The sequence below is a fragment of the Lynx rufus genome, unplaced genomic scaffold (genome assembly GCF_022079265.1).
Source record: "Lynx rufus isolate CCGP_SWC_20201006 ecotype Redwood Valley unplaced genomic scaffold, mLynRuf1.p SCAF_9, whole genome shotgun sequence".
NCBI classification, from domain to species: Eukaryota; Metazoa; Chordata; class Mammalia; order Carnivora; family Felidae; genus Lynx; species Lynx rufus.
The window spans coordinates 88928658-88953410 of record NW_025814897.1 but is presented as its reverse complement, the minus strand read 5'-3'; the positions used below and the strand labels follow the sequence as shown (position 1 = coordinate 88953410).

At 40.4% G+C, this 24753-nt stretch overlaps 1 protein-coding gene across 1 annotated transcript; it reads left to right on the top strand.

Moving 5' to 3' along the window:
- The first annotated feature begins 120 nt into the window (after window positions 1-120).
- Window positions 121-24390, top strand: APIP (APAF1 interacting protein). Its single transcript, XM_047072315.1, has 7 exons — window positions 121-302; window positions 10814-10914; window positions 16549-16597; window positions 17682-17799; window positions 19375-19510; window positions 22836-23003; window positions 24077-24390. The coding sequence occupies exons 1-7, from the start codon at window positions 246-248 to the stop codon at window positions 24174-24176; spliced, it is 729 nt and encodes a 242-aa protein (XP_046928271.1). The 5' UTR covers window positions 121-245; the 3' UTR covers window positions 24177-24390.
- The last annotated feature ends 363 nt before the right edge of the window (window positions 24391-24753 follow it).

Sequence of the window (24753 nt, the reverse complement as noted above, 5' to 3'; positions counted from 1 at the left end):
AGGGTCTCCTAGTCCCGCCTCCAACCTCGTTGGCCCCGCCCCTCAGCCGGGAGGCCGCGCCTCTAGATCTACGGTCCGCGAGGTCCTCCAAGACCCGCCTTCCGCCTTTTGGACCCGCCCCCGAGCTGCCCTTAGCGCCGCCCGATTGCAGCGGTGGTCACGCCACAGATTGCTCTTAGCCCAGACCCACCTCGGTCCTGAAGCTGCTCAAAGATAGGAGGCCGTGGGTTCCCCTCATCAGGGCCATGTCGGGCTGTCACGCTCCGGAGGGAGACTGCTGCTCGCAGCGCTGCGGCGCTAAGGTAGGGGCGGGGCCACGGGTGCCCTGTTTGCCCGGACTTGAGGCACAGGTGGCGTGCGGCGGCGGGAGCGGGGCGCCGACCTGGGGGGCCTGGGACCGGTGTGGACGCCACCCCCGCTACCCGCCGCCCTGGCTCCGCAGGCCGATTCGAGGCCACGGCAGTCGCTGTTCCCGAGGCTGGGCTCCGATGACGGGCGCTGGGCGCCAAACGCTGAAAAAGGGAAAATAACTGAGGAGAGCGCTGCGCATCTTGAGTGTGTTTTGAAACAACTTACCGGGAATACAGGGCAAACGAGGCAACAGGAGGCACTGGAGTGGAAATGGAGCTAAGACTGCCCTCGAGCTTATTTTCTGCGCCCTGGCAATCAGCCCGACGTTTGGCAGGCAGTAGGCGCTCGGGAGACGGTGGCCAAACCGAGGCTGTGCTTCAGTAGCCCCCACTTTCCCTCTCGGCCTGCCTCAGTTTAGAGTGATTATGGGATGGTCATCCTTGAGCAGAAGTCAAAGGAAAATCCACCCTCGGGCTGCATCTGCTTTTCATTCACTGGGTATACACCCCAACAGCTTTATGGAATACCTGTGTGCCCAGGGATACAGCGAGGATTAAGACAAATGGCCTGCGGTCTGGAGGAAAACTAGAGGAGTAAACAATTACAATACAATGAGAGAACCCCTGCTTAAGAGGCAGGGATAGCCCCCTAAAATTAGCCCCCTATTCCTCCTGTTCTTTCTTAGGACTGACTGAAGGTCCCAGTTAAAAAAGTCGTAACGTGGGAGATCTTATTGCGAAATACTTGTCAATCTTGTGGGAATACTCCCACAGCTTAGCAAAAGCTAAGCAAAGACAGCTTAGCAAAGACAACTCTGAGGATGGAATGCTGGACAGGAAAAATTGGATAGAAAGGGGGAAGATGTTGGATACAGGTCAGATGGCTAGGCAGGCGTGCGTGGAAACTGCAGAAAGCAACCTGTTAGTAGAATCTCTGCTAAGATGTTTCGATAGCATGTGTGTTCATGCCACCAGTAAGTGAATCTTGGTGAAATATTATCTAAAGGAGCATCAAAGAGAGCCTTTATCAAGGGATCTGAGAATAAACAAGATCTCTCAAACCAAACGTGGCCAACAGACAGCTGGGCCAACAGCTGTGTTTGCTTCATTTACTGTTCATAAGAAATATTAGCCAACCTTTCAAAATGCAGAACACTTCAGGCTTCTGTTAAAACTTTGGTACCTCTGGGGCGCCTGGGTGGCGCAGTCGGTTAAGCGTCCGACTTCAGCCAGGTCACGATCTCGCGGTCCGTGAGTTCGAGCCCCGCGTCGGGCTCTGGGCTGATGGCTCGGAGCCTGGAGCCTGTTTCCGATTCTGTGTCTCCCTCTCTCTCTGCCCCTCCCCCGTTCATGCTCTGTCTCTCTCTGTCCCAAAAATAAAATAAAAACGTAGGAAAAAAAAAAAATTAAAAAAAAAAAAAAAAAACAACTTTGGTACCTCTGATGGCATGGAGCTTGTATTCCTTCATGGGATCTGGGTTGAGCTGACTAGTGAGTACCACCTAAATGTGCTTGCCAGGTTACAGAGCTCCCCTACCCACAACAGATTTGCATATGCACTTAAATAAACCACTTCCAGTAAGCTTCATTCGGTCCGTGAGCCACCAGTTCGTAAGCTCTGATACAGGACTTTTCTTAATGTAGGAGATGTGATCTTAATTCACAGTGTTTATTGGGCAAAGCACTATCTGGTAGGTATATATCAAGAGCATGTTCCCTACTTTGTAGGCAGCTAAGCTTAGCTGGGAAATAAACCAAGAACTACTTCTATTTTTTAATTTTACCTTACATATCATAGTGTCCTATATATGTCAACCCTGAATAAATACTTGTTCTTTGCTGTTATTATAACACAAGGCCTTTCAATACCCTTCCCTTGACCTCATCAGTTCTGTACATCTTTACCCCTCCCCTCCACTCTAGCAACGCATTCCCATGGCCATACCCTTCCCTGCTCCACCACTGCCCCTTCACCTCACACCTTTTTGGGGTGAAGGACTTTTCTTTTTTTACTCCGACAGTTCTCTCTGTGTAGCCCCCATCATAGGATCTATCATACTGGATTACAAATAATTAATTGCCTTTACTTAAATGCCTCCCACGCAGACCCCCAAGGGATGGGGTTTGAGGGAGTGTCCCTCAACTACACACATTTGTGTCTCTACAAATGTTGTGTCCTACTGCAGCTGGCTCCTGGACACCTCCTGGGAGCCCCCCCCCCCCAGGAGCTTCCCTTCACATTACCTGAAGTGACTATCCTCAGACCTCACCATCTCCTCTCATTCTTTCCCCCAAACCTGCTTTGAAGGTGACTTCGCCTCCAGAAACACAAAGAAAATGAGACTGTTAGTTGTGAACATCTTAACTTCGATTTCTTCCTGTTCCCACCTACATTATAATGTTAAGATTAAGAACAAGACATCTAGAATTTGACTGCCAGCGAAAATCTTGGTTCTGCCAGTTGCCACGTGGGCAGTTTTGGATGCATTAATCTTTTTTTTTTTTTTTTTTTTTTTTTTTTTTGAGAGAGAGAGAGAGAGAGAGCAAGTGAATGGGGGAGGGACAGACAGAGAGAGGGAGACAGAATATGAAGCAGGCTCCACGGGGACTGAATCCCACAAACCTGGCATCATGACCTGAGTCAGAATCAAGAATTGGACCTCCAACCAACTGAGCCACCCAAGTGCCTCAATCTTTCTTAGCATAATATAGCTATTATAAGGATTAAGTTGTATATATAAGCTTTTAGAATACTACCTGGCATAAAATAAGTATTCAATGAATATTAACTATTTTTGTTATTAATCGTATTATTACATATCTTCCTTACTTTTCTTCTTCCTCCTAAGATAAATATTTCCCGGGTCTAATTCCAGCTGCTCTGTCTCCACAAAGATTGACCTATTAGGCTTTTGCTTTCCTGTGGTGCTAATCTCTCCCCCTTCCCTAATTTTACCTTTTAGCATGAAAGGAAAACTGGTTATTTCAGAGTTTCCTTTACATGCTAAAACTCTGTTATTAACCAGTTTTCCCTTTGGTTTCCCTATCTGGCCCTTCAGAGCCACACTATTGAAAGAGCCTTTACAATTCTCTGCCTCTAAGTTTTATTCACTTCTTAACCCATTAAGATCTGGCTTCCACACCCAACCTATTAAAACAATTCATACTTTAAGGTTGACCTAATTTACAAAGATAGTTGGCCTAGCAAAAACCCAAAGTGATCCCATCGTTTTTGTGATTGCACCGAGCTGCATTCCTAGAGAAAATTACATAACTGCACTGAGCGGCCTCACTTCATATTCAAGATTTCAACCCCAAATTGACCCTTAACACTGCCCAACAACCATCCCATGTTTCCCCGGTACTTTACTGTCCCACTCCCTGAGAGGACTAGTTTATACCTTTTATTATCTTTTCAAGCCTCTCATACCCCGTCCCCACATCGTTCCTCAGCTGATGGCTTTGTTTATACTTAAGAAAATAGAAGACACCAGATATGAACTTACTTGCCTTCCTACCACAAAACCTAGCGACCTGCTGAAACGGGAACCCATCTTCTCATTTTTCAAGATGGCGGAAGCCCAATCTCTCCTCTAGTGCACAGGACCTGCCTCCCCTCTCACATTCAGAAGTTGTTCCTGTCCCTCTCCCTGTCTCTCTTACTGTGAATCAGCCCCCTCTCGGCCAGACTGTCCTCATCAGCATGGCTTCCAAGGCCCTGCGTGACCTGGCCCCTACAAGTTCATCTGCCTCTCTCAGCACTTTCCTTGTCAGCACTCTGCTCCGGCCACCTGGCCTTCTTTCCATCAAATGTGTTAAGCACTGTCTCACTCCAGGGCCTTTAAATCTGCTGTCTTCTCTGCCTGGAGTGCTTGCCGCACCCCAGACAAACCTTGTGTGTGCAAGCACATTCATTTATTACACACTGGTTTGTTTGTTTTTCACATTCTGTGGGCTTTAGATTGTCAAGTGCTCAGAGAGGCTTTCCTTAACCACCTTATTCAAAATCAATCTCTGCTACGTTTCTCTTAAGTTCCTTGTTTCCTTCTTCCTACTTATTTAAAAAATTTTTTTTTAATGTTTATATATTTTTGACAGAGAGCATGAGCGGGGGAGGGGCAGAGAGAGAGGGAGACCTAGAATCTGAAGCAGGCTCCAGGCTCTGAGCTGTCAGCACAGAGCCCGACGCGGGGCTTGAACTCAGAGTGGAGATCCCGACCTGAGCCAAAGTTGGACGCTCAACAAGACTGAGCCACCCAGGCGCCCCTCCTTCTTCCTACTTATTATAATTTATTCCTCTCTTTGCTCTTTTAAAACTACCCCCAGAATGTAAATTTCTTTAGGGCAGGGACTTTGTCAAGTGTTAGTGGCTGAATTGCCAGGAAATGCTTGGCATACTCCCACCATCCTTCATTGAGACCTGACTCACCCTTCTCTCCTCTGTGAAGCTTTGCCCAACTCCTGCTCCCTCCCACCACTAGCTTCTTCCTCCCACCGGTAAGTGGCTTCCTTGGACTGCCCTGTATTATGTATTGCTTTGTCCTTTCATAACTTCTATACTAGATTGTAAGCTTCTTGAGGGCAAGGGTTTTATCTTCCTCCTATTCATTTCTTCAGGGCCTGCAGAAGTTTGCCAAATGAATGAATGAGAAGGCTCTATAATAAAAAACGAAAGGACGGGTACACAGAGCAAATGCTGTGGCATGGGATTAGAGGAAGGAGCGATCACTTCCTGCTGGGATGATGGCAGAAGGAATCACAGGGGAAGTGATAGGGGGCCTGGTGTTAACGCTGATAAGCAGGAGCCTGACAGCTAGAGTCGCAATAATTGAAAATCCACCACGAGCAATAACAGTGCAAAGAAAAAAAAAGACGCACTTGGTTAGAAAGAAAATATGTCTTAGTTAACTAGTGCTCTCCATAGCAAGTACCCCAAAACTTGGGCTTAAAACCCAAACACTGACTGTCTCGCAGAGTTTGAGGATTAGGAGTCTAGGGGAGTTTGGCTCAAGGTTCTGGCTCAGGGTCTCTCCTAAGGTGGCAGACAAACTGTCCCCTGGAGCTACTGTCGTCTCGAGGCCTGATGGCAGCTGGAGCTGCAGGCATGCCACAGTGTCGTTGGCGGGCCTCCATTTCTCACTGATTATTGTCCATACACCTCCAATTCTTCACCACGCGGCCTTCTGTGTAGGCTGAGTACCCTCTCCATGTAGCCGCTGGCTTGCTCCCCCAGAGAGCAACCAAGACAGAAGCCATAGTGTCTTATATCCTAATCTCAGAAGTGACACGCTGTCACTTCCCCTGTCCTACTGTAGTCCGTGGGCCACGCAGCCCTAGCACGATGTGAGAAGGGCCTACACCGCGAGGTGTGAATACCAGGAGGCAGAGATCACAAAGAGCCATCCTGGAGGCTGACTACAACTAAGTTGGATAGAACGGAGAGATTTGTATCAAAATGGACTGAAAGAAAATGGGCGAAAAGTAAAATTGGGGCAAGAAAGCAGAAAGACTTAAATAACAGACCAAGGAGGTGCACCTGAGCATTAAGTGATTGGAGGGATGGGGTGCAGTGATCAAAGCAGTATATTCTTTTAGTGCTCATGGGAGAGAGGAGGGTAAGCTAGAGAAGAGGGAGAGAAAGGAGAAATTGTAGGCAAGGAGACCAAATAGGGACAGATAACCTTATTCCTCCCCAAATGAGTCCTTGAAAGAGTTTTTACTCAACTGTTGCAAAATGAGAAAGTAAGGACAATCAAAAAGTGAATTTCACAAAATTAACACATTCGGTTTAAAGGACAACCTTTTATTTTGAGATGAACCTTCCTACTCTTTTCTTTATGTTAAAAATGTACTTTTTGGGCGTCGCCTGGGTGGCTCAGTTGGTTAAGTGTCCAACTCTTGGTTTCGGCTCAGGTTATGATCTCTTGGTTTCGTGAGTTCAAGCACTGCATCGGGCTCTGTGCTGGCATTGCGGAGCCTGCTTGGGATTCTCTCTCTCCCTCTTTTTCTGCCCCTCCTCCACTCACACTCTGTCTCTCTCAAAATAAATAAACTTAAAAAAAATAAAATTTTAAAATGTACTTTCTTTTTTGAAAAAGGTGATAGTAGCTGGTTAAATGTAATTACCGTTATAACTTGGCAACCTTATGTCAGTCCCTAAAATTTAAACTACAACAGCAACAACAAACCCTGGTTTAAAAAAAAATTTTTTTTAATGTTTATTTATTTTTGAGAGACGACAGAGGAAGACAGGGCGTGAGTCAGGGAGTGACAGAGAGAAAGGGAGACACAATCCAAATCGGGTTCAGCCTCTGAGCTGTCAGCACAGAGCCTGATGTGAGGCTCGAACCCACAAACGGTGAGATCGTGACCGGAGCCGAAGTCGGACTGTCAACCGACTGAGCCACCCAGGCGCCCCTACAAACTCTGGTTTTGAAAATCAGAAGTCTGGAAATCACTGATCCAGATTATTAGCATAAGGAAACTGATACCCCGAAAAGGGTCACAGACTTGCCTTAGGGCATTCAGCTAGTTGGGGGTCAAAGCTGAAGCAAGCCTCCACGCCTTCTCATTTCTTCCAGTCAGTGCCTAACTGGTGTGAAAAAGAGTTTGTAAGTGTGGTGAAAGTGGAAGGGAGAAATAGGGTCAGTGGAGGTAAAGTTGCAAAGTAAACCAGTACGCACGGAGAGGAGAATGAGATGTGTAGAGAGAAACAAAGCCCAGAGACTGAAAAAATGCCGACAACTTGGCCGTGTCTGAATCCAGTCCCTCCCTTGGGCCAGTGTCAAGAATTTTGAAAGACTGAAATGAGCAGAAAAGATCACTAGGTGTCATGGGCTATCTTTGAGCTATTGTGCAACTCTGTAATTGTAGAATCCTGACAGTAATGCAGATGATTACTGACCCTAGAAATGCAGGCTGTATTCTGGATATTCAGTTGGTTGCTGCCTGGTGGATATTGTCCAGTTTTTCCTCATTTATAAATCCAGAATTCCTAATTACTTATATGGGTGATGTTTTGCCTTCTCTTTGGACACAGCAGTATCATGTTTCTGGTTCCCTCACTAGCTGATGGGTTAAATAATATATTTGACACGTGTTTATTTTATATTTGTTTTGAGAGTCCCCCAGGCAAACCTCTGTCCAAGCAGTACCTCTCTTATGCTTCAATTGAAAGAAAAGGTGGGGGAGGGGAGTAGAATCCTTGTTGGCTGTGAGCAAGTATTTCAGTGACAGTGAAACTGATTTCCATAAAATAACGGGACTGAAAAACCGGAAAAATTAAGTATTGCTTCAAAAACTTTTTAGGCTTTAATGTTTTTGCTATATACAAAATACTGTTAAATGTTTCTCCCTCACACTATAGGACCTCTACTGTCAGAAGTTGATTGCAATCTATCTTCAGTTATGTCTTTCAAAATTCTTACAAACCCAGACGTAATAGTAACAGATAAGTAATATTATTGACATTCAGGGGAGAAGTAAATATTAACTAAGCTTCTTGTCAATTCTTAGTGAAATATACATTCTGATACTTACTTTCTTACCATTCTGAACAATTTAGATGATTGCATTTTTACCAAATATATCTGTTAGTTCCCACTGCTACAGTTTCCTAAAATTGAAATTTTGTGGGTATGAACAAATGAATGAAACTTTATTAACAGGAACGGCCTTATCATGGTTATCACTGTAGTATGAAGCTGGCTAGTTGCTACAATAACTCAGGACTGGAAGACAAAAGGGAAAGGGGAGACCCATAATAACAGATTATTTTCTATAATGTTTGCAACTTTCTGTGCAAATGGATGGTTTTAAGGATTGGAAAACTGTAGGAGTTTTCTCCTTATCTGTTCTTTAATATATAATTAAAATATCATTTGTATCACTAAAAAAGAAAATGGCAAATTATACAAGGCATGGATAATTCTGGCTAGATTTTGTAGGGACAGATATAAGGAAAACCAACACAGCTTTATTATTAGTTTCAATTCCAGAATTTTTAGCACTTTAAATGGGAGGGAGGTAAAACTTCCAATTATAAAATAAATAAGTCATAGGGATGAAAAGTACAGCATAGGGGAATATAGTCAATAATGTAATAACACTGTATGGTGACAGATGGTAACTGCATTTACTGTGGCGAGCATTGCCTAATATGTGGAATTGTCAGAGTTTATTGTACATCGAAAAAACTAACATAACATCGAAAAAAATGGGAGGGAAACTAACATTGTCACACATTGTCCTGGATGCTTTATCTCCATTTTTTCTTATTTTTAAAAAAACTTATTCACTCTATACCTGGAAGCCTGTAGCACTGTATCTCTTTTTACTCCTCATAATATTCTCATTTTGTAGATTAGTAAACCGAAACCCATAGTCATATAAGCAATAAATAGTGTAACGAAGGTTTGACTTTATGTCCGTTAACTCCTAAGCCTGTGTTGAATCAGAACTTTAAAAAATTTTAACATTCCCATGTTCTTAATTTTACATTTTGAAGTCTACTCCATCAAACTATTATTTATGATAAAATACAAAGTGTATGTAAAATATTAACAGTGAATCGGGGAAAACACTATAATTTCAGAAAGCCAGTGAAGTAGCTAAAAACTTGGTGTGCTGAAGAGTCAGCCCTCTCTGGGCCCAAAGGTATTTCTCCCCTTTATCCAGTGCCAAGATTTATACAGGCAAGCTTCCCAGCTGTGCTTTTGTGCACAGAGGGTCTATTTCTTGTTTACCCTTACCTGGGGGGTATAACCTCTTATCTGGTTTCAAGGCTGTGGAGGGATTTCCTATTAGGTACCCCATTCTGAGCACACCCTAGGGTTTATTTCGTGTTTCTGACATCTTGCATAGCTATCAAAATTGAAGGTCAAGCTCACCAGAGATCTGCAAATACCTTCAGGGAAATGGCTTCAGAGCTTCCCTCCGGGGTAGACTCACTCTGGTTTCTTTTTTTTTTTAACAACTATTTTTTTTTTTTTGATGTTTATTTATTTTGAGAGAGAGAGTGAGCTTGCACAAGCAGGAGAGGGGCAGAGAGGGGAGAGAGAATCCCAGGCAGGCTCCCCGCTGGCAGTACACAGCCCAATGTGGGGCTCAATTTCACGAATCATGAGATCGTGACCTGAGCCGAAATCAAGAGTTGGATGCTTAACTGACTGAGCCACCCAGGAGCCCCCACCCTGGTTTCTTTTATGGCCACTGTGAAGCCTTCTTTACTTTTTTGCTAGCTCAACAATTTAATTTGAAATTTTGTTTTAAACTTTATTCAGGAAAAAAAAATTACTCAACATTTTCAGTTGTTTTCAAGGTAAAAGTTAGATTTCATACTGCCAGAAATGGAATTCATTGCATTTTTCATTATTGTTTTGGGTTTTATTAACTTTAAAAAATGGGGAAACATCATATTTTTTTATTCCTAAAGAAGTAATCATTAGACTTAATAAAAATAAGCTCTTACTTTAACTAGATTTATTGTGCTGATCACTTACAATATATACAGATACCTACTCTTTATGTTATCCACTTGAAACTAATATAAGGCTATATGTCAATTATACTTCAATAAAAATACATGAATAAAAGCTCTATGTTCATCCCAGCATATATACATTTGTTCCTATACACACATATCTTCATACAAATGGGCCCAGAAAGTATTACTTGTGATTGCTTCTGAGTGAGTCCTATGTTTTTTTCTTGACTTTATATTCCATAGTGAGTATATATTGATTTTGTAATAAGCAAAAACAATGTAATCACTATGGAGAAAAGACATTTTAGAATAAAAATAAAATCAGACCACACAGAATATAAATAGCTGTCATATGTATATCATGACTTAACTGAATAAGATGTTTTGTGTAATGAAATTTGCTGGACAGACCAAAACATGTTCCTTTCAGCACTAAATTCTATTTTATTTCAGCCATTGCAGTAGATGCTTTGCATTATATACTGGGCATTTCCCCACCTTGTTCTTATAGCCTATTCCATAGTGTTGGACTATATGGCCCTATCCTGAATAATTCCAGGTTGCCAAATAACATAGATTCACTTTCTAAACATCAAAAACAAAGTATGGGGGCACCTGAGTGGCTCAGTCAGTTAAGTGTCTGACTTCGGCTCAGGTCGTGACCTCATAACTCGTGGGTTCGAGCCCCACATCGGGCTCTGCTGCCAGCTCAGAGCATGGAGCCTGCTTTGGATTCTGTGTCTCCCTCTCTTCTGCCCCTTCCCAGCTCACACTCTGTCTCTCTCTCTCCTTCAAAAATAAACATGAAAAAAAAAAGTTTTATAAAAACTTTAAAAAACAAAGTATGTCTCGTAATAGTTTTCTCCCTCATGGTACCCTCTCTATAGTAGATTTTCTTGGCTTCTTAGCAAAGATGTCAGCTAGAAAAGTCACCCAATAATATAATGTCTGTTTGAAAAATCCTTATCTTCTTTTTAAGGACAAGGAACATCCAAGATACCTGATCCCAGAGCTTTGCAAACAGTTTTACCACTTGGGCTGGGTCACTGGGACTGGAGGAGGAATTAGCTTGAAACATGGGTAAGTGTCTGCCTGATGTCATTTCTGAGCATTCTCCACGTAAGTAGCCCATGAAGAGCCTAATATGTGTTATGTACAAAGAACAACTGGTACTCAGTTTTATGTGATAGTGAAAGTATCTAGTTTCTAAATGGAGAAATGAGTATTTGCGTAACTGAATGACAAGTGTGTAGAAGTTGTACATACAATAAATACCTAAGGATTTAAGAATCACAATTTCTAAACAGAATAATTTGGTCCTCGGTCTTTGGAGTCCCAAAGTTAAATTGCACACTGCCAAGTATGTTTCTATGTCTGGAATTAGAAAGGGTCCCTTCTTGGGAATGCAAGCTGGCGCAGCCACTCTGGAAAACAGTATGGAGGTTCCTCAAAAAACTAAAACTAGAACTACCCTACGACCCAGCAATTGCACTACTAGGCATTTATCCAAGGGATACAGGTGTGCTGTTTCGAAGGGACACATGCACCCCCAAGTTTATAGCAGCACTATCAACAATAGCCAAAGTATGGAAAGAGCCCAAATGTCCATCGATGGATGAATGGATAAAGAAAATGTGGTGTGTGTGTATATATATATATACACATATACACAAAATAGTGTATTACTCGGCAATCAAAAAGAATGAAATCTTGCCATTTGCAACTACGTGGATGGAACTGGAGGGTATTATGCTAAGTGAAATGAGTCAGTCTGAGAAAGACAAGTATCATAGGACTTCACTCATATGAGGACTTTAAGAGACAAAACAGATGAACATAAGGGAAGGGAAACAAAAATAATATAAAAACAGGGAGGAGGACAAAACATAAGAGACTCATAAATATGGAGAACAAACAGAGGGTTACTGGAGGGATTGTGGGAGGGGGGATGGGCTAAATGGGTAAGGGGCACTAAGGAATCTACTCCTGAAATCATTGTTGCACTATATATATACTAACTAATTTGGACGTAAATTAAAAAAAATTAAAAATAAAATTAAAAAAAAAAAAGGGTCCTTTCAAGGTAAGCAGGATTTGTTTCAAGGGTTCAGATACATATTTTAAAGTCACTTAAACACAGATTACGAACCATCAGAAGTACTAAAAATTACCTTTTATTAAGTCAAAAGACGACATTATGCCTTTCTAAGTGCATCATGTATCATCATTCATGGATAGCACCTGCTGGTCTTTGTTGCTCAGACAATAAAACAAGAAACACTGGTTGAAACAGAAAGAATTTTACTTGTTCATTAGGTAAGTTCAGTGTCTTTCCTCCAAGAAGTTAAAGAAACAAGTGACTATTAGTAATGAAAATACAAGTTGTAGAAACTCATTCTTTCAAGTGTTTCTGGAATAGGATGAATATTTTTTTTCTCCTGAAGTGTTTTAGGAATAGTACTGTCTGGAGGCTGAATGTTAAACTGAGTAACTTGATTTCTTTCTTTATCCTAATTCACTTTCTTTAACAAAATTGAATTAATATAACATTTATATAATATCGAATCTATATAGTAATACCACCTAGGGGGCTGCATTTCATAGAAAGGAATGGAATGGAAAATTTAATCAGAATGCTTAGAACAAAAGAGATTTTTCGGTATACTACAGGATGATGCCAGTGAAATTTCATCTACTTCAAATTACCAAGTAACTCATGGAATAGTAATTGAACTGTGGGCAACGTCAGTAGGGACCCAGCTGTCACAGTTCCATATATAGGGATGCACTCAGTCTGGAAAGGTCATGTGACTCATGGTGCATCGCACATCCATCCATGCCTCCTCTCTGACTGTCAACCCAGTGCTCCATCAATCCAATTCAGCATTTGGCAGGTTTTCAGATTATTTTGCCAAAGCTTTCAAGTTGACTGTTCAGAGCAAAGTCCTAAGATAATGACATTTGTCACTAAGATAATGACATTTGTCACTGTTGTTTCATTTATCCATTTAGTTGAGTTCCCAATAATTTGGTTTCTCAGCTATATTTATAATAAATCCTATTCTAAACATTGCCTTTAGTTAACTGCTTTTTATTTGCATATGCAGAAATTTATGTATGTACAAATATGTACAAAATACTTCTATCAAACTGAGTTCAAATAACCATTTTTGAAGTGGCTCTTTAAATAAATGGCAGTGATGGGGCACCTGGGTGGCTCTGTCAGTTGTATTTGACTCTTGAATTTTGGCTCAGGTCACGATCTCATGGTTCGTGAGATCCATGCTGTCAGCGTGGAGCCTGCTTGGGATTCCCTTTCCCCCTCTCTCTCTGCCCCTCCCCTGCTTGCTTGCTCTCTCTCCCTCACTCTTTGTCTCAAAACAAATAAACATTAAAAAAAATGGCAAAGTGAAAATGGAATGCAAATCTCAAAAGTAAATTTATTTATCATAAAGACATAAAAGACTATGTTCTTTCTAGAAGAAGTTTACTAACCCATGCACTGAAAATGTGTGTGGTCACCCTAAAACACTCACGGGGCACCTTTTAAAATTAAATGGTTTTTACAGCACTACAATCAATTTATGGGGACATTGCGTCATAAGCGAAAATGTTTGGTCCTTGGTTAGGTTCTTAATGGGTGAGGAGCTCCTCCTGGAGGTCACGGGTGGAAACAGCCCCAATTTTATGGCATTGTTTGGAATGTTATTAAACGTGTGCTTTGCAAAGTAAGATGGGTAATTTGTAGTAAAATGTTGAATTTTTTTCCTCGTATTTAAATGACTTCATAAACCCACATCATTAACTATCTGCTATGTTATTCTCGTGTTATAGGTGAAAGTTTGGTTTTCTTTGTCTGATGCTTAAAGCAAATAAATTTGGAATGAAGGACAAACCCAACAGATTATGTTTGGAGATATAAAATTATTTACTGATTCCAAGGTTTGGCTGATACCATTTTAGATTATACTACTTGTGTGTGGTACCAAAAGATGTGTATAAAAGACAGCTTAAGATACATATGAGAGTTAAATCAGAAGGAGGAAATAGAAGAGCAAGAAAATGACAGTAATCGAAGCAATTCCAAGACACTGAGCAGCCATTGTGTTTAGGTTGGGGCACTACCATTCACATTTAGCATTTCCTGTTTTTTGGTTTTTTTTTTTTTTTAAATGTTTTTATTAATTTATTTTTGAGACAGAGAGAGAGCATGAGCAAGGGAGGGACAGAGAGAGAGGGAGACACAGAATCTGAAGCAGGCTCCAGGCTCTGAGCTGACAGCACAGAGCCCGACGCAGGGCTCGAACTCACGGAGTGTGAGATCATGACCTGAGCTGAAGTTGGACGCTCAACTGACTGAGCCACCCAGGTGCCCCGCATTTCCTGTTTTCATGGTGTGATATTGAAACGTGTCAGAGACACCAGTCCTATTCATGCTATTTAAATTTGATAAACCTGTAGTGTAGACAAGATATGTGAGGTATATTATGATTTAAATTTAAAAAAAAAGGTTTTTTGAGAGACCACAAACAGGAGGGGCAGACAGAGGGGGACAGAGGATCCAAAACAGGCTCTGAGCTACAGCAGTGAGCCCAATGGGAGGCTTGAACTCAGGAACCACGAGATCATGACCTGAGCCAAAGTCAGACGCTCAACCGAACCACCCAGGTGCCCCTAGATTTAAATTTTTTTAAATAGCTAGGCAGTAAATAAAAGTAGATGCAACTGAACATAGATGTATTTTGAACTCTTGAATTTTGTTTCCCTCCTTATGGAATAGTGAAAGAGCAGGCAGTACCGAGAAATAAATTTCAAAACTTAGTACTTCAGATGCAAAATGCTTTTTGTTTGTGGCTTACGGCACCAAGTAAATACTTCCCTTTTAGTCTTTGGCACATTTCCCTCCTAAAATAAAGGCTCTCGGGGCGCCTGGACGGCTCATCAGTTAAGTGTCCAACTCTGGATTTTGGCTCAGGTCATGACCTCAGGGGTCCTGAGATCAGGCTCTGTGCTGGGCATGGAACCTGCTTAAGGTTCTCTCTCCCTCTCCCCCTCCCCCACGCTCTCTCTCAAAAATAAAATAGAGTTTCTATCATCTTTACATTTTTATCCAGGTACCTCCTTCTTTGTAGATGTAAATATATATTTTTTCTAAAACATATTTAGCTAATCTTTTAATTACCCAAAGTTGATCAGTTTTGTTTTCTACAAAGGGAGCAATAAAAACAGATTCAGATTACGAAATCACTTGAATAAACAGAATACCCTGGATTTTTCCCACTTTGTAGTTGAAGTGTATTTACTAACAGCCTGTTTTAAACTTTATTTGGGTCTGTTCCCAGGACTGCATACATTTCTCCCCACACAAGAAGACTTACCCTACAAGTCCACTGACTATATATCACACATGAGTCTAGAATTTCTTCCATGTTACATAAGGAAAGAAGATTTGGATCCCCAGTATTTGCAAAGAACTCTTTCTAACTGTATGATCCCTCTGATTCCACTGGTTCCAGAGGAATGCCACTCTGTTTTCTTATGTCTTGGGTTTTTTTTTTTTTTTATGCAACAAAGCTCTAAAGCGAGCTATTTCATGAAAACAACTGAATGTAGCTTACTGTGGTTTGGATTTCACTCCCATTACCAGACATTTCTTTTCCAGATCTTAGTTTACCAGTGGACCCTTAAAGGAACTTTCATTTTTGTCAATTACAAGTCTATGGGTTTATTAATAACTGGATTGATGGCTTGACTCAATATAGGCCATCATCCTCATTTTTCACCCGGAACCAGTGTCCCTACATCCATGTCTCAGCGGCAGAAGCTGGAGCATTCAGGTGCTGGTATTTCTTTCAATCGCATGTATGTGGCAGCTCTTTACTACCTTCTGGGAGCCACTGAAACTGACAAAGAAGCCAAAGGAACCTTGTTGAGGCTGGAGAGAATTTAGAGAAGATTTTGAAATTAATTTCCCAATCAAATTTGAGAGTACTTTGTGACAAATGGTACATTATAGCATCTCCCCTAGCACAACATTCTGTAACAGACACATCTCCAGATGGAACCGTGCCTTTTATCCGTATTTTTAACTTTCCACAGTTGTTTCAGCTTTATTACCAAATAGTTTCACAAGAAAGATGTGCTTTTCAAATAGGAAGCATATATTCCACCCAAAAAGTAGCTTAGTGTTAATGCTGTAATTTAATAAGGTGTCCAGCAGGGGTCCCTGAACTTCATGTTTTATAAGCAGAGCATTTCAAGCACCAAAATTAAACTTGATCCCTTGCGAGACAGAGATCATCTGCTCATGAGCATATCTTCACCTGACTGGATTTTGTAATAACTGTTCTACATTTAATGAGATAAACTGCAATCTCATGCTTAAAGATGCCAAAGACTTGTTTTATTTCCCATAACCAGATAAAAATCTGGTTACCATTGATTTTGCACTGTAAACAGAAATAAAGAAATATATATGAAAACTGTCAACATTTTACTGCATCACCAGCATTACGTGTGTAATGTAATTACAGCGCATTAGTAATTTGTTATTCTTTCTATACAGCACACATCAGTAATTAATTCAAGCAGCTTTCTGTGTGATTTGATTTATAAAGAATATTGATGATTGGACTGTAAGAATACACTTGCCTTTGTTCAAAAGCAGAACAGTAGAGTTAAATACATACCAATTTCTACATTTTGTGTTACCAGCGATGAGATCTACATTGCTCCTTCAGGAGTGCAAAAGGAACGGATTCAGGTATGTTAAAGGTTCCTTCTGGACCCCAAAGCTCTTTTCTTCTCTACTTGACTATTATTGTTTTGTGAAATGGAATTAATTTTAAACGAAGTTTTGAGGGGGGGTTATATTGATAATTTAAATGAATAATCAATAAACATTTCTTAAGTAACTATTAAATTTTTTTTTTAAGGTGAACCTCCATGCAACTAATATTTTTGAATTGTCATTCAACCTCTAGAGGGCACAAGTGAATGGCACAATCTTAAGTCCTACTACAAAGTGATTATAATTTTGCAGCATTATAACACTGTCTTTATCAGGCTGGTAGGGTGATCACGTTGATGGTCTCAATGAACCAAACTGACTCTTATTAAACAATAGCAAAGCTATTCCAATCTAAGTTATAAAACTTTATTTCAGATTTTTGAGAAGTCTCATTCCATATTAATGCTGGAGTGCTGAAAATTTAAACATAACACTTAACTCCTAAGGCATAATCCTTCATTAATAAAACATTTATATTGTAGTTTGTAATAAACCCTGGCACATGAAAGTCACAAGTCAGAAGTATGCATGCACTACTAGGAAAAATCTGTGGATCTGCTTAATTACTTCAACTTTAAGAATAATATACCTTACTGAGATTAACATGTCTGAGTACCAGTTCCCTTTCTCAGGAGATAAGAAAATTCTACTCTATATTTTTCCTCCTATGATGACATATGAAGAAAAAACTGTAACCCCCATCTTAGAATGATGATTTCTTTGTAGAGTTTCTCTGAAATATAGTTGTGAAATGACAGGGGAAAGCCAAGAAGCTAAGTTGATGAAGTATCATTACATGCATATGAAATTTTCCATATCAATTGTTTCTTCAAATTCTAAAGGAAGAATTGCAGCTCTCTTGAGAATATTTTTATCAGTAGAAACAGTTTTTATTTCTCAAAATAGCTAAAACATTTTGGAAGAGAAACAATTATATGAACATTTAAAAGATGGGTTAAATATGCATACGTACATCTTGGCACACACCAGAAAGGGGACACTTCTAATTGATATCGTATAAGCCTTTTTTTTCTTCTCTGCCCCCCTCTACAAACAGCCTGAAGACATGTTTGTTTGTGACATCAATGAACAGGACATAAGTGGACCTCTGCCGCATAAGAATCTTAAAAAAAGCCAGTGCACTCCTCTTTTCATGAATGCTTACACAATGAGAGGTAGGCAGAAAATGTATTCACCATAAAGAACTATTTGCTACAGAGTAGGTTTTCTAAATAATTGTAATTATTGTTGTAGTTAACATTTCTCGAACACTTACTGTGTGCAAGAACTTTAATTATGTTAACACTTTCAGTGCTCACAGCAGCCCACATGGAAGGTCCACTGTGACTCCATTTTATATACGACAGGACAGAGGCTCTGGGAGATTTTCCTAAAATAAATAGCTAGTGAGTACTGGGGCCAGAATTCCAACCTAGTATGACTCCACTAGATTGTCAGGTTGACTGACAACACTATATTTACAATCAGATGCCTACTTCTAGTGTAGAGGTCTACCTCTGGGAACTTGTAGAAGTTAAGTAAGATTACAAGTGAGGGAAAATTGTGGCCTTTACTTTTAGTGGGAATAGTGCTGTCTCTCTCTCTCTCTCTCTCTCTCTCTCTCTCTCTCTCTCTTTTTTTTAGTGTACCATATGATAAAAGTAGGAGTCTTATTTCAATTCCCAGAATTTGTGATAGCAAACCAGTCTGGAAAGGTTGAGCCTAGAGGACGGTGTGAAAATAGAAAATTATACCTGAAACACCAGAGCAATAAAGTCATTACAGCCATGCTTTTTATAGCCCCTGAATGAAATCTGTTCTGAGCATGGTCTCATGCTGTGTTCTGTTCCCGGATACTGTCAGCTGCTCCCGACAGCGTAAAATCTCAGGAACAGATGCTAACAGCATGAAACATCTCTCCCAGCATAAAGCGAAATAAACTTCCAATTGCAAAAGTAGCCATTACTGAATTTTATAGCATACAAATCCTTTTTTTAGGTAAATCCATTACACTGTACCTTAAAACCCTGCAACCCCGATGCCACCGAGACATGGCCCGCACTCTGAAGCCTAACTCCATGATTAAGGGTCACCATGACCGCAGTTTAAATCCAAGTGCCACCACTGCTATCTGCGAACCGCAGACAAGTGATTTAACATCTCTGAACCCCTGTTTCCTTGAAAATTAAGTCGGGGGGATAGAATTGACATCTCTGGTTGTTGTGGGGGACTCAAGATCAAGAGATCACACATAATGGGGATTTGCCCAGTGCCTGGCACAGAGGAACTCCTAATTAAATGGGAATATTGGACTATGATCTCCATGATTATTCTAGTTACACTTCAGACCATCTAAAAGCTATTTCTTAAGCATGTGTATTGTGCATTGCCCTGATGCTGATAAAGTTTAAATGCTTTTTGCAGCTTTGCAGCTTCTGTTAGTATTTCTCTCTTCCTACCTCCATCCCTCCCCTCCTGTCTACTGCCAACTTATTATTCCATGCCAAGAAAAACAAGGTCATCATCATATACAAATAAATGTATGTGATATATAATATATATGATATGTGATATATAATATATATATATACTATATATATATAACATATATATATAACATATATACTATATATCACACATATGATATCACATATCATATATATTATATATGAAGTCACATATCATATATATATTTTTAAAGGTATCATTTCGTGTTCCCTGAGTATGTGACTTTCTTCTCCCTCCTCCAGGAGCAGGTGCAGTGATTCATACCCACTCAAAAGCAGCTGTCATGGCCACCCTTCTCTTTCCAGGACGAGAGTTTAAAATTACACATCAAGAGATGATAAAAGGAATAAGGAAATGTACTTCGGGAGGGTATTACAGGTATTTTTTTCTATTTTTGCTTAAGTAATTTCAAAAGTATTTTTTCTGTCTTTTCATAAAGAGGCTACTGATCTTTTTTATGCCTTTAATGAGATGTTGTGGGATCTATGTTAAGTAATACCCCACTTAATATTACACTTCCAGATCTGTTCTCAGTGACACAAATCAGACGCCACCCTTCCTCCTCCCCACCACCACCCCAGCCTTGGTAAATTATTAGCAACATGAATAATGAAACCGTTTGTCAGAGTTAAGTGGAAAACCCTTGGCTGAGCTTTCTATAGAGATGGAAAGATTATGTTCCTGTATGGAAGCACCCTGAGAGCGTGGTCCCCTCACCTTCATTTTGTCTCCAGGAAGCTTCAGCCCTGACTGAAGCTTCATCTTGATTTAATTTAGTATGTCTAGGGGAGCCTGTGTCGGTTAAACATCTGACTTCAGCTCAGGTCATGATCTTGCAATTCATGAGTTCAAGACCCGTGTCAGGCTCTGGGCTGAGTCTATGTCTCCCACTCTCTCTGCCCCGTCCCTGCTCGCACTCTGTCTCTCTCTCTCTCTCTCAAAAATAAATAAACGTTAAAATTTATTTAACATTAAATAAATGAGTTCAAGCCCCGCATCGGGCTCTGTGCCGACAGCTCAGAGCCTGGAGCCTGCTTTGGACGTGTGTCTCCCTCTCTCTCTGCCTCTCCCCTGCTCATGCTCTGTCTCTCTCTCGTGCTCTCAAAAATAAAAAAAATAATAAATTAAAACAAATTTTTAATTTTTTCAAATTTAGTACTTCTAGAATATTCTCATATTTACGATTATTTCAGTTAAGTAGATCTATGTATTTTTATAATTTTTCAGTATGCAAAGTGGCATAGATGGTATAGAATGGAGGCCTTCTAGATAAAATCAACCAAATCCGCCAGCCCACCAAAATGTTCGCCAATCTAGAATACAGGGATGGGAAGAAATGCGTTCTCAGTGTTCAGGTACAAGCTAAGCATTTCATTTGAATGTACTGGCATTCTTATTCCTGAGCTGCTTCATTTGCCAAAGGGCCTGATCCTACCTTACCTTGCTTAGAGGAAACGGGTGCCAGTTTTTCTAAAGTGTTCTTAACAGCAGTATCTTATTGTTAATCCACGTAGTAGAATCCAAGTACATGTTTAAACTGGTGTGCTGGGAACTTAATATGACTTGATTTTAGTTACTATTTATTGTATGCCTACAGCATTACTCAGCACTGCAGAATATCTATTTACAAAAGTGAAATGTTTAAATTATGAAAGTGTACATACTAAGGAAAGGATAGCCCCACATTGCCTTTCCATGCTGGGTCTCCAAGGAGAGGCATTGTGTGTGCTATTAATTTCAGCAGCGTTTGGTTGCTTTGGTGAAGAAATAAAAGCAGGTGAGAAGGAGGCGTGAAAGGGCGGGTAGAGGGGCAGCAGAGAGCCTTCTGGAATTCTGTGAGAAAAAGAATGGCCCGAATCAAGACATGCCACTTTTTATGCATCATAACATACACGCTTTATAGATCACTTTAAACGTTTCTGATTTTAAAGAATACAAACCTTTTTGAAATGTCTTTTGCTATTCTATTTGATCCTGGCTGGGAAGTCAGTAACAGGGTCATTATCACAGCTCAGGAGGCAGTGTTCTTTCTTCAGAATTTGGGGAGAATCCTAAGAGTCCAGTTTTCAAAAGAAGGGGCAGTGAAGGCTGGACGAAGGAACAAAGGAGGGTTTTGATGCTCTGTATTTTTTAAGTCCAGCTTGAAAAACAACAACTTTCAAATACACACCTAATTCTCCTCAGGGGAGGTTACCGTATGTATGTAAGTATGGTTGTCCTTCCTTCCGGCAGCAACACGGGTGGCCTGTGGCAGAGTGAAAAAAGCACACTGTTTAGAGGTCAGAGGGCCGTGTTGGCTCTGTTCCTCATTTGACTCAGAAGGAATAGTGTTCAGTCTGTAAAGTGGGTGGTTTGGGTTGAATTTCAGGTCTCATTTTGCTGTGATATTATTTTACTCAGGAAAAGATGTCTGACTTTTCAGTGTATGCTAGAGGAAAATATATGTTTGTGATTCTCTTGGCCAACATTAGGAAAGATCTGGGGGGCGTCTGGCTGGCTCAGTCCGTTAAACGTCTGACTTCGGCTCAGGTCATCAACTCGCATTTTGTGAGTTCGAGCCCCACGTCAGGGGCTGACAGCTCAGAACCTGGACCCTGCTTCGGATTCTGTCTCCCTCTCTCTCTGCCCCTCCCCTGCTTGCACTCTGTCTGTCTCTCTCAAAAATAAGTAAAGATTAAAAAAAAAAAAAAAAAGAAAGAAAGATTTGGGGCTAGCAATTCATTCTTTCCATATTTTAAGAATATCCTTCAATTACCTCTATTTCACTTAAGTGAAATAATAAACATCTCCATAATGCTGCTGGTAGTGGTTGGCCAGGCTGTTTATCACGTGACAGCTCCTTAGCCTATACCTGCCCTAAAGTAGCAATTTTTGGTAAAACTTTACTTAGAACTTCTTTTGTTGTTGTTAAGTTTGGCCATTATAGAGGTAGTGACAAAGGAGATGTTCCTTTAACAAGGGAAGAGAAATTTATGTAAAAGGGAAAACATGTCCGAGTTTGACTGGGTAGAAATGACCTCAGAGATAGACTTAATTTTACCAGTATCTAAGTTACTTGCGTAAATATTATTACATGAACAGAAAGGAAATGCATATTCTGATTTTATCACATGTATTTACTGAAAACAGGTGGAAGTAAAAGAAGTTCTAATGCCACAGACTTGAGAATGTTCTGAAAGGACTATCACACCTTTAATAGTTATTTCCAGAAGGTTCTTGCTAACCCAGTACTATAAACCACACCTGTATGTATTTATTTGCCTGAGACACTTTGAGGTCTTGCAGAGATAAAATAAAATGATATTGTATCTTTGGAAAATCCATACTTAATATGTAGTTCAATTGTTAATCCTTTCTATGTTTCTGGTTCTCGGATCTATCATTTCTCATCTCCTACTAAAAATACTATGATTGTCTCTGCCTCAAGGAAATACTTGTATGATCTTGATAATTTCTTTGTTAGGTTTTGGTATCCTATACAAATTTCTGCCACTTAGAATAATACCTGCCAAATTCCCAAGGCGTCTTTTGATACAGCTCTCTATGCAAGATATACAGAATAACATGCAAAATCTTGTTCATAACGTGGAGTGGCTTTCAGATACAAAGAGAATGTCTAGTTGGTCCGTGAAAAAATTGTAAATTTTACATATGAATACCTTTATTTGCTTTAGCGGGAAAAATGGCTTGTTTTGTCCCATAGGTATGATGATATGTTAGTGGTACCCATTATTGAGAATACACCTGAGGAGAAAGACCTCAAAGAACGAATGGCTCGCGCGATAAATGAATACCCAGACTCCTGCGCAGTCCTGGTCAGGCGTCATGGAGTGTACGTCTGGGGAGAAACCTGGGAGAAGGCCAAAACCATGTAAGTATCCATCAAAGGGCATTTGGGACAAGTCACTATACTCCAGATGTGAAGAGGGAATGAAGTGTGTTTTATGATTTGAAAGGAAGTACGACTTTTTTGTGTGTTATTGGTCAAAGTGGTTTAAATTTAAGTCATCTGGGGGCGCCTGGGTGGCTCAGTCGGTTAAGCGTCCAACTTCGGCTCAGGTCATGATCTCACGGTTCGTGAGTTCAAGCCCCGTGCCGGGCTCTGTGCTAACAGCTCGGAGCCTGGAGCCTGCTTTGGATTCTTTGTCTCCCTCTTGCCCTGCCCCTCTCCTGCTCATGCTCTGTCTCTCTCTCTGTCTCAAAAATGAATAAAAACAGGGGTGCCTGGGTGGCTTGGTCAGTTAAGCGTCCGACTTCGGCTCAGGTCATGATCTCACGGTCTGTGAGTTCAAGCCCCGCGTCAGGCTCTGTGCTGACCGCTCAGAGCCTGGAGCCTGTTTCAGATTCTGTGTCTCCCTCTCTCTCTGCCCCTCCCCTGTTCATGCTCTGTCTCTCTCTGTCTCAAAAATAAATAAACGTTAAAAAAAAAAATTAAAAAAAAATGAATAAAAACATTAAAAAAATTTAAATTTAAGTCTGTTATTTCTAGATACTTGATTTGCATTATGTATTCATTTATTACAAAATATTTATTGGACAAGCTGTTATTTGGCGAGACACTATGCACTTGATACAAAGGAGAAGGAAACAGCTTTTTCTCCCAAGTGTAAGGCTAGAAGGGAGAATAAGGCTAACCCAAGTTAATAATGATTTGCTACATTTATTTCAAAAAGTGACACAGAGTAAAAAATTTAAATTTATGTAAGTAGTATATTTTAAACTCCCTTTTATTTCCTGAGATGCATGTAATATGGTTGCATGATTCAAAATGATTCCTTTCCATGTTTTAATAATGCTGGGGGCAAAATGAGAAAAATCTGGCCTGGAATTGAGAAAAAAACAATGCACTAGGAGCCGGCTTAGCCTGATGGAGAGGAGAAATGTGGGAAGGCTGGAGAACTCTCTTTCACTAAGAGCTTCTGTTCTTTGCTTTCTCTTTTCTAGGTGTGAGTGTTACGACTATTTGTTTGACGTGGCCGTGTCCATGAAGAAAGTGGGCCTGGATCCTACACAGCTTCCGGTTGGAGAAAATGGAATTGTATAAGCCAAGTGAAAATGTAATTCTGTACCCTATCTTGATTATTATGCAAATGAAACTTGATTACTCTTTTTAATGAATTGAACCTTCCCATGATACTATTAAGTCACTAAACACTGAAGATGGTCACCCTGAATCTACTTCTGACGTTGGACGATATTTGCTTATATTCTTGGAATTTTAAATGGCAATGCGGTGGAATAAAAAATTTTATAATGAAGGGTTTTTTTTATGCTTACTTTTAAATCCTTAACAGCAAAATAGCCTCGCTTAAATTAATTCTTTTTTTACGTACACTCCCAGAGAAACCCTTTTATTCTCTAAAGTTGCTGAGGATACCAAATTCGTGAGAAAATTTCCATTCATTATGAAATGAGCATTTTCTTATTTTAATATTGGCATCATGAAACGTATGTGAAAAGTTAAAGCCAAATGTATCTCTCCATATTGGCGTCAAAACAATTTACAGGTTTCCCCTGTTTGCTGTAGTGCTTCCTTGTAACAAAGCATAAAGGCACTCATTTCATACCGGAATCAACTGTGAAATTCCCACTGACTCCAACACTACTAGCCAAACCACCCC

What these genes read in the sequence shown, in the direction of transcription:
- APIP (XM_047072315.1), top strand. Translation starts at nt 246, where the DNA reads ATGTCGGGCTGTCACGCTCCGGAGGGAGACTGCTGCTCGCAGCGCTGC. An exon ending in GGAATTAGCTTGAAACATGG is followed by an intron (nt 10,915 to 16,548) that starts GTAAGTGTCTGC and finishes TTGTGTTACCAG; the next exon opens with CGATGAGATCTACATTGCTC. An exon ending in ACTTCGGGAGGGTATTACAG is followed by an intron (nt 19,511 to 22,835) that starts GTATTTTTTTCT and finishes TTTGTCCCATAG; the next exon opens with GTATGATGATATGTTAGTGG.